Source organism: Ochotona curzoniae, unplaced genomic scaffold, assembly GCF_017591425.1.
Source record: "Ochotona curzoniae isolate NIBS_2020 unplaced genomic scaffold, NIBS_Ocur_1.0 contig_1, whole genome shotgun sequence".
NCBI lineage: Eukaryota > Metazoa > Chordata > Mammalia > Lagomorpha > Ochotonidae > Ochotona > Ochotona curzoniae.
Window position 1 is genome coordinate 15550885 of NW_024464918.1, and position 12965 is coordinate 15563849.

At 40.4% G+C, this 12965-nt stretch overlaps 1 protein-coding gene across 1 annotated transcript in view; it reads right to left on the minus strand.

Annotated features, from left to right (window-relative positions):
* SGCD (sarcoglycan delta) overlaps window positions 1–12965 on the minus strand; it is a 330294-nt gene that overhangs the window by 171162 nt on the left and 146167 nt on the right. Inside the window, exon 3 of the mRNA XM_040991228.1 lies at window positions 3578–3679. Within this exon, the coding sequence (XP_040847162.1) occupies window positions 3578–3679 (102 nt within the window). The remainder of the gene's footprint in view (window positions 1–3577; window positions 3680–12965) is intronic.

Sequence of the window (12965 nt, forward strand, 5' to 3'; positions counted from 1 at the left end):
CAAAGCTAATCAATACTATAGGTCAAGTGGATTTAATTGATACCTATAGAACATAGCATTCCTCAGTAACAGAATATGCACTCTTTTCAGCTTTGTATGAACTTTTTCTAGGACAGAATGTATTCTGGATCATAAAGCAAATCTTATAAATTAAAAAAAAAACTTGAAATCATACCATGTGTCTACTCTGACTATAAAGGAATGAAGAAACTATCAACCTAACAAACTGAAGAAGATATGTCAACACATGAAGGTTAAACCACATGCTCTGAATCAACAGTACAACCTCACCCCCCGAACCAGAAACAGTACAAAAGATCAGTGATGTCAAAATTTGGGTTTTTCTTAAAATAAAAAATAGTTGACTGACCACTGGCCTGATTATTTAACAAAAGTGAAAAAAAGTATGAAGATACAAATTAATACAGTGAGAGATGAAAAAGGAGATGTTATAAAGGATAGTCCAGAAAAAGGAGACTTATCAGGAATTGCTACAAAAAGCAATAGGCGGGCCCGGCGCGGTGGCGCAAGTGGTTAAAGGTCCTCGCCTTGCATGCCCGGGATCCCATATGGGCGCCGGTTCTAATCCCGGCGGCCCCGCTTCCCTTCCAGCTCCCTGCCTGTGGCCCAGGAAAGCAGTCGAGGACGGCCCAAAGCTTTGGGACCCTGCGTCCGCATGGGAGACCTGGCCGTTGCGCTCACTTGGGGAGTGAGTCATCGGACGGAAGATCTTCCTCTCTGTCTCTCCTCTCTGTATATCTGCCTTTCCAATGAAAAGATAATAAAAATAAATCTTTAAAAAAAAAAAGCAATAGGCAAACAATCAGAAAATCTAGGAGAAGATGATCTATTTCTGAACCCATACAATGTATGAAAATTGGGTCACGAAACACAGAAAACCTAAATAGACCAATGAGCAAGATGAGGACTGAATCAGTACTAACAACTATCACAACAAAGAAAAATCCAGTACCAGATGGCATCACTAGTGTATTGTACCAAACATTTCAAGAACTCATTCCAATTCTTCTAAAACTACTAAAAACAATTGAAAGGGAGAAAATTTTCCCATACTCCTACCATGAGATGAGCATCACCTTAATTCCCAAATGAGAGTTCTTTCCTAATTTTATGTATAGATGAGTACATCTTCAGAGTCTTTAATAGGATAAAATCATTTAAATAAACAGCTGTAAGATTTAACTGATAATTTTCTACTTTATTATCCTTATATATTAATTTTATCGCTCTTCCAACTTTATATATTTTTTACTTTCTATTTTACTGGATAATGAGAAGAACAATAGACTACAATCCCCATATCCACCTTGACGTGTAGTTTTTAAGTTAAATTCATTATCCCAAATCCTGTGCTGTTAGACTGGAGCACAGCAGGCATTCAGAAAAGCCTTCATTTTCCCATCTCTCAGTACTATACATTAAGTTATTGCAAAAGCATCTGCTCTTTTTAGCATTATGAGTACCAAGATATGAGTCTCCCTGAAGGAATAAGTAATCTTTGTGAATAAAGGTATCCTTGATACTAAGTCATTCAATCTCTCTTCTTAGTAGCTCTTATAAAAAATTCTGTAATTGCATTTGGCACTGATAATGTGTTTGGTCATAATGACATAGGGATTCAAATACAGAGTTTTATGGCATTATAACTTACTGTTAATACATTCAAGTGGTATTGCTAAGACAGGCTCTCTTTGAATGTCATGAAAGAAAACTCAATGTAGTGTGCTTGTATCCTTTTCAATCTGTTTTCTGAACAGCCTGATCTTGGATCAATTAGAAGCTGAGTGTCCATAGGGTTGAAGATGGAAGTCCCAGGGCTTTCATTTCAGGCACAGAAGAAAATTTTGATAACGATAAACATTTCCTCTTTTTCTTCCTGACAGCTACCACAATAATCAATTTGTAGTGACTTTACCAAGGTTACAACCTTCCATAATGAAATCAGACACAGTATTGAATATGGTGTAGATTGCTTAACCAATCTCAATTCCTCCAAGATCAGTGAAACACAAAGACAAAATGAGGTTGTGGTGCTTTGCTATTTATCCTCACTTAGAGTGCTGACCAATCTTGTTCAACCAGACACTGATCTCTTTCCAAAGGGTAAAGCAGAAGGAAATACTTTGTGAAAAGAAAGAGGCAGCTATGATCTAGGGAGACATGACGCAGCTGATAAAACAACGAGAGGCCTCCGGGGTTAGTCTATGAGCAATGATCAGGGAAATCAAAAAATAAAAAAGCAAAACAAAGCAAAAAGATGACAGGAATGCTACATAAAGTCTATAAGTTCATGCGAGCATCATAGGAGGTTATGATTTGGCAAGTCCAAGGCCTGTCCAACAGTCACACCTACTGTTTACTCTTACTTAATGTGCTCAAGCCAAGGTGCTGTGGGTTTCAGTTTAATTTTATAAATAACCATTGTCTGGCTGATACGGTTTATTATGCTCGATGAAATTAACATTTGGATTCTTTCACCAGCACACAAGGAAATAAACTTAATGACATTTCAGTTGCTAAGCACACTTTAATACATTTTTAGACTTTAGATAGTATCCAGATAAAATGATCACTGTAGCAGGAGGCTGAAACTTCATTAATGACATTAATCAATGCACGCAAGGCAGAGGAAGATTCGGGGAAAGTTCATGTTACTCCTTGCTTGTAGGTAAACACAGAACATTCTAAGGCAGAGCATGGGTACCAGCCAACCTTATTAGCTGTGAATTCTACCTCCATCCCCCCAAACCAGCAGCAAAACCACTAACCATCAGCCCTCTACCCAAAGTTTTCAACAGAAAAAGTCAACCTAAAAGGTCTTGTTAATGAAAATAAGCACCTTGGTATCACTTCTTTCATGATGAAAAAGAAATGAATGGAAGCAGTAACTTAGGAATGAGCAACATTAGTTATCTGGAATCACTGTAGAACTCAATTCTTACGAATGGAATCTTGGTCCTACTGTCTGACAGGGATGTGGCTTTGGTCCCATTACTTCTTAAGGTTCTGATTCTTTAATTTGTAAAATGGCAGCACAGTTGTGGCCTCTGCAGGGCTCAGCCTGTGACTCGAGATACTTGATATTCATACAAAGCAGATACATGGTTGGAACACAGCATACAATCTGTGGTGGTTATTTAAGCCCTGCTTTGGAGCATAATTACTGATATTGAAGTCTATCAACCCAACATTAACCACACAGTCCAAATTCTAACTATATACATATCTCTACATATATATGTACATATTGCAAATGTGGCTTCAAAACATTTAATAATGATTATTATTAATGCTTATCCAATGCAGCACAGGCTTTATGGCTGGTTGGCCAGGGCTGGTACCTGTTATCAAGCAGGAAAGGAAAGAGATTGACAGCTGTCTTCTCCCTGGCTCTATGTCACACTGTGATTATACCCGGGACTTCAGATTGGCATGTGGATTCATCTTACTACCTGTGACGTCCCCTCGCGCCCAGTCCTTGAACTGAGCTGGTAAACTTCTCAAGAGACAGATTTCAGAGAATCAGTAACTCCTTATTCTTTCAACAGGAACTTACCGGTCGGGACTGGATTTCTTTGGCGTAGAGAGGTTGTAAAAATTCTGAATCTCCTTCCAGCTTTAGGCCTTTTTCTGTGATTCTCAAGTTGCCCATTCCATCCTGAAACAGACACAGAGATAAGAGGGGGAAATGTGATTAGCCAAAATTTCAAAATACCTTGGGCTATCAAAAATTGAAACAGTTACTGCCTTTTCTGCGAGGAGTGCAGAATGGAGATGAGATGAACACAATAATACTAGGGGGCATTGTTCCCTGCAATTATGTATATTATCCTTTTTGCTCACATACTCAAGGAAATTCTATTCCAGGCAACAGGTAAGGGCTCCTGGTCATTCACTTGCACAGATGGTGTAGACCCTTCTTTCTGGAAAGTGCAGAAGTGAGCAGTGAGTTGGGAGTGGACTTACTCTCCAGGTTAAAGTGAAACACCCTCTTTCCAAAAATCACCACAGAAACTCCACAACAGCAGTCTGTGGGCTACATATAGTCTTTACATAGAGCAGATTAGGCTCACAAAGCATTTAGGAAATCATCAGCTACTAACACAGTTTTACTAATGTTTTGCTGCAATATGTAGAATATACACCTAAGTGGAGAGAATAGATGGTGAACATCCACCCTGTATCTTCAGCAATGATCAAATGATGGCAACTGTCAAATGTTAAACCCACATTCCCATAAAGAATCATTAGTGAATATCAAATACTCAGTGTTCAGCTTTCTTCAATAGTCTATCTCTTCATAATTTTTTTTATTAAATTCCTGGCTAAAATTATTGAAGACATAAATATTAGGTCATTTCTTATAATCCACCAAGCAAGTTTCTTTCTAATACCTACTTACCTACCCACACAGTACAAACACACACACACACACACACACACACACACACACACACACACACACACACACACACACACACACACTTCTTCCATTTATTGGTTTCCTCTTCAAATAGCCACAGCAAGTAGGCCAAGCCAGGAGCCAAGACCACCATCCTGGTGTCTCAAATAGGTGGCAGGGATCCACCCACTCAGGCTACAATCTGCTACCCCCAAAGCACTTGAGCAAGGAACTGGATGGGAAGTGCAACAGCCTGGACCTCAGCTCGCACCCATAAAGCATGCTGGTGTTGGGCCTGGCACAATGCCTTAGTGGCTAAATCTTCACCTTGCAAGCACCAGGCTGCTATACAGGCACCGGATTGTGACCCAGCTGTTCCAATTCCAATCCAGCTCCCTGCTAATGGCCTGGGAAAGCAGCGGAGGATGGGCCAATTCCCTGAGACCCTGCACTCACAGAAGAGACTCAGCAGAAGCTCTTGGCTCCTGGCTTCAGATTGGCTCAGCTCTGGCCATTGCAACCATTTGGGGAGTGAACCAGCAGATAGAACAACTTTCTCTCTGTCTCTCCTCTCCATAAATTTGATCTGTTTCTCCAATAAAAAAAAATCCTAAAAAAAAGGATTGCTAGTATTATAGGCAGAATCTTAAGTGGCATTGCTGCCTCAATCAATTACTCTTAAAATGGGGTGATAATCCTGGATGATATAGATATACTCATTGAAATTACTATGTTTTAGAAAAATGGAAGTGGTATGAAAGAGACTCAGTGACTGGCCAACTGAATAAAAGAAAAACTCAATTAGCTGTTCTGGACTTGGACAGGAAAATGGTCTGTGAATCAGAGACTGTGGCAAAGCTCTCAAAAAGAGGAAACTCAAAGGGATTCTCTGTTAGAACATCTGGAAGGAACACGGCCCCTCTGATACTGTAATTCTAGCCACCCCCGTGGGAGACCTGTATAGTGTTTGTTCTAGGTACCTGGCTTAAGTGTGGTCCAGCTATGGCTGTTGCAGGCATTTGGGGTGTGAACTAATGGAGGGAAAATATCTTTGTGCCCCAGCCATCCAGCCCTGTGCTTCAAATTTTAAAAAAATGAATCTTTTAATAAATTATCAACAGCTTTGACTCGATCTGTTACCTCTGCTCCTCTTTGCTATCCAAAACCACATATTCATGTGTTCTGAGATTCATGGGAACACAACTTCTTTTGCTGTGATAAGATCAACCATTAGTGATTGAGGATTCACAATTTCACTAAGGGTTACCAACTGCTTATACACTAATTTTATTTCTTCTTATCAGATGGGTTTAATATCAAGAGAAATTTCATCTCACGAACCATTTGCTTACCCTCAATTACAGTTCAGATAAGAACTTGACACAGCTTGACTTTTTCCTCTTTTATCTGCTGATTTTTAAAATATTGTATCAGTTACCTAATATCTTCCAAACCAATGAGAAGTTTATTTTTCTATAAATATCACTGTGACCTTTTGTATGTGTTTCTTCTCTAGCACAGTTACCATTTATATTGATTTCATAACTCCCCTTCCTGTGGGCAGGGGACTCTCACTAAATTACCCCTGAGGTGGTATTCCTGCTTGCGGTGGTCAAGGTGGGTGAGATTCTATATCACATGTCCTGCTTCAGGCCTGGAGAAATCATTCCTTTTTTTAAATTTATTTTTTTTTGACAATCTTGACATAATTAGGGTAAAAGGTTCAAGCGCTACAGGAAGATGGGCAAGACAATTAGTTCCGTATTGTTTCCTTAATATATCTGATGTAAAAGTGGATTTTAAGGGAGAAGCCCCTCCCAGTCTCCCACCCACCCCAGGTCCCGGATGTGGGGCATGCTAACCAGCAACCCCATCTCATCTATTTGGGAACTGGTATTTCAAGACTACAGGCTTGGTTTTTTGCAAGCCAGTTGCTAGCTACTGTGTTAATCTGTTTTTGTGGAGACAGAAAACAATATTTTCTAATTTTTAAAACAGACTACAATTTCGCTTGAAAATTTCATTCAAATTCAAATGAAGTTTTCAATTTAACCTCATGGATACTACAATGTTATGATATTACTTCCATTCTTCAAATCACTGTTTTCAACAATACCAACATAATTGTTACACTTAACTCATAATATATATGAAGCTGCTGAATAACAATACCACCAACAAACGTCATTAAAATGTATGCAAAATTTACCATTATTGAAAACCTTGAAGTATAGTCTACTAGAGAGTACAAATTACTGTGTTTCAAAGTCACTTGATTTAATTCTATTGTCTGTGATTGTACCACTGACCAGATACCCAGTGTAGTTCAATTGTTCCATGTACTTCTCTTCCAATTTTTCATGACTGATTTTGTAAAGCTCAAGTTTAACTTACAAAATTGGAAATAATCCTACGGCAATTTAGTCAGATATACAAAGGAAAAACATATTCAGAGTTCCAGCTTCTGTCTTCTACACTATTTCATCTCTTTCAAGTACCTGGGTATGTGTAGATACAGCCACACATATGTATGTGAGCATGCACGTACACACACACACACACACACATTTTCTGCCTGAAAATTCTTGATTTGTAGCTTCTGATAAAAAATCTAAAGCCCCAGTGATCCTGGGCCTCTCTGCTCCCAGGCCACCACTATAACCAGGAATGCACGACTCCGATCAGTGGGCCATGGGAAGAGTGACAGAGAATCTCAAACAGCTCACTGCATGAGTGTTTCTCAAAGGATGCTCCAGGAAACCTTGTCTCATTACACTGTATGCACAGGGGCGCAGCCCACGTCACAGGAAGAAAGCTGTAAGAAACCCATCTGAGTTAGATGCTTGAACACACAATACATCAAGGGCCTTCCAGTTACTCCTTTTCTGTATCCTGGATACATCCTTAAACCTTTTGATAATAAAATCTGGCCAAATGCTTCTCTGTATAGTATTTTTAAAAATACATTTTATTTATCAGAAAGGCTGATTGTTGAAGGAGGGGAGAGATAGATCTCTCATCAAGTGGTTCACTCTGCAAAGGGCCAACGCATCCAGGCAAGGATGAAAACAGGAACTGGAACATCTGGATTTCCCACATGGGTGGCAGGGACCCAGGGAGATGAATTATCTTCCACTGTTTTCCTAGGAGCATTAGCAGGGAGCCGCATCAGAAGTAGAGCAGCTGGGACTTGAACTGGTACTCTAACCAGGGATGGTGGCATTGCTAGAAGAGGCTTGGCTACTGTGCCACAATGTGCCCCTGTAGGTATGCCCCTACTGTCTCCTTTACTTGCCACAAGTAAATAAAGTTTTCCTTTAAGCAACTTCTGTAGAAGCCTCATTATCTGACAACACTCCAAGGGAACGGACTTCTGTATCTGCTAACACAGAGTGAGTGCTTAGCACCCATGTTGCTGGTTCACACCACAGTATACTTCCAATGTATTTCACCAAATGACGCTATCTCAGACTCAGCAGCTCTTTCTCACCGCCAATGTCAGCATACTGTGAACATTAAAATATTCCACGTAGATACTACATGGAGGAGTTGAATGACCAAGGAAAACAAATACACCATGTCCCCTGTGCTTCCCTTCAGAAAAGCCCTTCAGGTCAGCTGAGTTCCCTCACGCCCTTTTAGCCATCTGTCCACTTCTATTTGTGGCACATGCAGCTCCTCTAAGAGTGCCCAGGACTGCGCATTCAGAGGCAATAGGCTGCAGGACAGGATATTGTCTCAACATTAGCATGAAGAATCCTGCAACAGAGTGAGAGTGAGTGAGTGAGAGAGAGAGAGAGAGAGAGAGAGAGAGAGAGAGAGACAGACAGAGAGAGAAACTATCCAAAGGCCCTGGAAATCATCCTCTCCAGCACATTAGTAACTTAGCTCTCTTTTTACATTATTCTTCATCACTCCTCTTACCCCAAGTTGCAGCTCTTCTCAGGAAATTAAATCTCATGTATACGAACCAAACTTAGCTTTCCTATCCAAACAGCAAACAAGAACTAAATATTCTTTCAAAGCTATATAAGGGAAATTAAAAGTTTTGGTCCAGGGAATACAAATAAAAAGTTTTTACTACTTTATTTCTTAAACTCTTTAAGATGTCTCTTTTGAAAGACTGGGTGAATACTGGTTCATTCCCCCAAATAGCCACAACAAACCAGGCTAGGATGAAACCACAAAGCTGAACTTCATCCTGCTTTCTCACACAGGTAGCAGCTGGCCAAGCACATGGGGCAACTTCTCAAGCTTTCCCAGTTTCTGTGGCAGTGGAGCACCAGGGGATGGAATCTGGCTCCTAAGGGATACTGACATTGTAGGCAGCAGCGTAACGTGCTAGCCCACAATGCTGGCCCCTAAAATAAGTTTACAATTGGATGAAAAGTAATTTTAAATTCCATGCACAGTTTTTTCATCAACATTCAATTTCCATGAAATTTCTGATCCAATACTCATTAGAAAGTCCATTCCAAAGGGAGCCTACTTCTTTCCTTACTTTATACACACAGACTCCCAACCCTTGGCATTGATGGATGACCTCCTATTTGCTGCATACTACACTTTGCACTTTTTGATGCTTTTTCTCACTCTCTTTACTGTTATCTATACACACACACACACACACACACACACACACACACACACACACATCCTAGTACTTCTTGAAACTTTATCATTAGGTAGTAATCATATAAATGTCAAAGTGTCTAGAGAGTTATCTCCGTGTCGGTTATTAGAAAAATGAAAACAGAAATTTTCTAAAAGTTGCTCCTTGAAAGGAAGAGTGAACACACTGTTATGAAATCTATGCAGCTGTTAACTCAGGAATACTTGCATACACAGGCAAATATTCATAATGAGTCCTTGAGTGAAAGCATCAATTCAAGAAAGACATAAGCTCCTTTTCAATTAACTATATATACATGGCACAAATATAGCCATAAGATCATGTGAGTATGACAAGAAAAATTCCAGAGGAAATTATGTTGTCATAAAACTGTAGAGGATGGGCCCGGCGCGGTGGCGCAGTGGTTAAGGTCCTTGCCTTGCACGCCCGGGATCCCATATGGGCGCCGGTTCTAATCCCAGCGGCCCCTCTTCCCATCCAGCTCCCTGCCTGTGGCCCAGGAAGGCAGTCAAGGACGGCCCAAAGCTTTGGGACCCTGCACCCACATGGGAGACCCAGAAGAGGCTCCTGGCTTCGGATCAGCATAGCATCGACCGTTGCGCTCACTTGGGGAGTGAATCATTGGACGGAAGATCTTCCTCTCTGTCTCTCCTCTCTGTATATCCGCCTTTCCAATAAGAATAAATAAATCTTAAAAAAAATTAAAAAAAACTGTAGAGGACAATATATTTGAATGTTACTATTTAACAGTTTTGTGTGTCTGAGCTATACATGCCTTTTCTTTCTTTGTGATTATCTGCACTTTTTAATTTCCATAAACACCAATTATAATGGAAAACTTTCATAATAAACCAATAAAGGTCTCAGTTTAATTTACAAATCAACAACATTCATCAAGACTGTACTCAATATGTCACATACTGTGTGTTGTAGTATGTCATTTACCTAATGGTCTCACAATTATTTTCCTGATTCTGTAAGTGAGCAAATTTTTTTCAGACTCACATAGCTTGTTCATGGCAAAACCCATATTTCCGCCTATAACTTCCAAGTTAGACTGCAGAATTAGTCACTGCCCTAATCCAATCTTCAATAAATGCTAAATTAATATCTTGATGTCACTATTATTTCTGTCCATTTGCTCACTAGATTCAGTACATAGAACCATCTACTATGTGAGGAAGGGTGCCATCTTCTTACAGATTGTTTTAAGCCACCAGTCTAGAGGTGATGAGCCTCACAATCCAACTTTATTCTATCCTTAAGAGTACAATTAGAACAAACCCTTTACTACTTTAGACAATCTCTTGTGTACATTACACAGTTTTGTGCACCATGGGGAGTAACGCAGTAGGAAAGTTCCTCTATGCTGTGTCCCGTGACAGAACTGCTAAATGCCGAAGCTGAATTGTGATGGGGGTACAGACACAATCACCATTAGAGACATGCGACCGGCTCTGCTAGTCAATCAGCCCCGCTGGGATAGTCTCCGTTTCTGATTGTGCACCTCCAACAGATGGGAGAGCATCACAAACCTGCCAATGTCTCTGTTATTTCATCCACTTATAGATTCCTCCTATTGTTACGCATCATTTGTTTTATTTTCCTAGATTCTTTCACTGCTTCTAGGTCTGCGTAAAGGTGGGAATGGTGTGATTGTCAGTTATTGGTTTCTATTTCCAAAACACAAGGAATAATAGACTAAATTTGCCTCCCATTTAGAAAACCTCCTTTACAACTTTGGAACAAATGATTTGAGATCAATGCTACTTTTAACAGTTGCCTAAGAAGTTTTGTGTATTATTGAGAGGAGTTTTATGTCACTTCTGAGGCTTAATGTTCTTTTTAGTAAGATATAAAATTGGCTTTTAGGAGGCCAAGAATCATTTGCAAGGTAATTAGTGAGAAACAGACAATGGCTTCTAAATCCTCAAATGTGTTATGTAACAAACAACATTGACGTGCATAATCTGAGATAGAATGGACATCCAATTGTAACCCAAATGAAGACAAGGTCTGCTCTTCTCCTTGAAGTGCCTCCACTGCCCTACCCTGGGTCTGGGAAGCAGGAGGTGTTCATATAGAAGGATAGTCTTCAACAATGTTTGAGCAAAATCCTATTCCTGTGCAGTCTCAATTAAAGTCCTCCCTTTTTATGATCTTGCAATTTAGATGAGAAACTAGAGTCAAGCGAAGAGGTGTGTGTAATCTGGACAATTTCCCTCTGGCTGCTCCTAGAGTAGGGCATTCATTCTTTTTTTTTAATCCAATCTAGGCTGATTGCTTGGCTGTTTAAAATAGACCATTTTCAGTAACATGAGTACAAGATTTCAGAACATCAGGACAATAGTTTGAAATATTAATGTTTCTCTCTATACAAGTCAGGTGCTGGTCCCTGGCACTCCTGTCACCATTTCCAACAGTTTTCCAGCAGTTTTAATTATTTAGAGTTGGTGTAGAGGCCGCCTCAGGGCAGTGGGATTCTCTATTTATCCGGGAAGGCAAAACTTACCAAAATAGATGGTGCGAGGTACGCTGGAAAAGGAGAGGAAGAGATATTTCCTAAGTTGGGGGAAGGTGAGAAATGTGTGCTTCTTGAATTCTAGAGGTCACTGCCCTGCCAGTGTCCCTTGGAGGGATTAAAGCCTCAGAGAACAAGGTGGCAGCCTTGGGTTTTATTGACATTAATTAGGTCATGTGATTGGGACAACAGTTATCTTAGGACCAAAGCAGGACAGGCACCAGCACCCTCAGGCCTTCCCACTGGTCTGGGCAAGGCACGAACACATCCACAAAATCGAGAGTGGAAGATTTTCCTGTTGGCCCCAGTGGGATGAGGGCTGGTGATTTGTGTTATGTTGTGTTAAGAAATGATTATTTCTTACTTTGATTTTCCAGTTCCATCAGCACTAGACACTTTAAAAAAATTCCATCAGCACATTTTCAGACTTGGAGAGATGCCAAGTCCTGTTTAATAAGCATGTCCCAAGACTATCACTTAGTGGATCAGTCTTAATGGCAGGCTTGACTTAGTTTTGATCCAAGCTTAAAATAAATTTACCTATATACAGCTGGCGTGCAACCATACGCTTTGTGAGGGATGGGATGTTTTATTGTTGTGTTCACTATTATGGTCTCAGTTCCTGCTGTTTTGTGAATATTGACTCTGGTTATTTGTTCCACATTCATGAATTCCTCAACTAGAAGCATATCATGATTTGAAAATGTCATACGTCACATGCACATGTAGTACAACCAAGCCACAAAACATCCTAACGCAGCAACACAACTCAATGTAGAGTGCAGGTACTTCCTTCTCGGAAGGTGTGGGTTGCCTGAGAGCTATGTTCTCTACTGCTGTACAATGTGGCAGGATCCTAGACCTGAAGATCAAAAACAAAGTGCAGTGTCTGTCAAACATTGCCAGTTTTTTTTTTTAATCATCTAAGAAAGGGCACCTTCTGTATCGGCAATTTAAAATGTGGTATTATGGGTCTTTATTGTGGCACAGTGAGGTAAGCTGCCACCAACATTCCACATGAGGTATAGCTTAAAGTCCAAGCTGCTCCACTTCCAATTCAGTTCCCTACCGGTGTGCCCTGGAAAGCAGTAGATGCTTGGGCCCATGCTCCTATGTGGCACACAGGGATGAAGTTCCTGGCCCCTGGCTAAGGTTTGGCTGAGCCTTGAGTCATTATAGCTATTTGGGGGAATGAACCAGCAGATGGGAAGAGCTATCATTCCCACTCCCTTTGTAACTCTGCCTTTCAAAAAAATCAGATCTTTTATAAAATAAAAATCAGTTTCGGGGTCATACAAATGTGAGAATGTTGGGATAGCACCATGGTGTAGCAAACCAAGCCTCTGCCTAGTGTGCTGGCATCCAATGTGGCACCAGTTTGAGGGTTG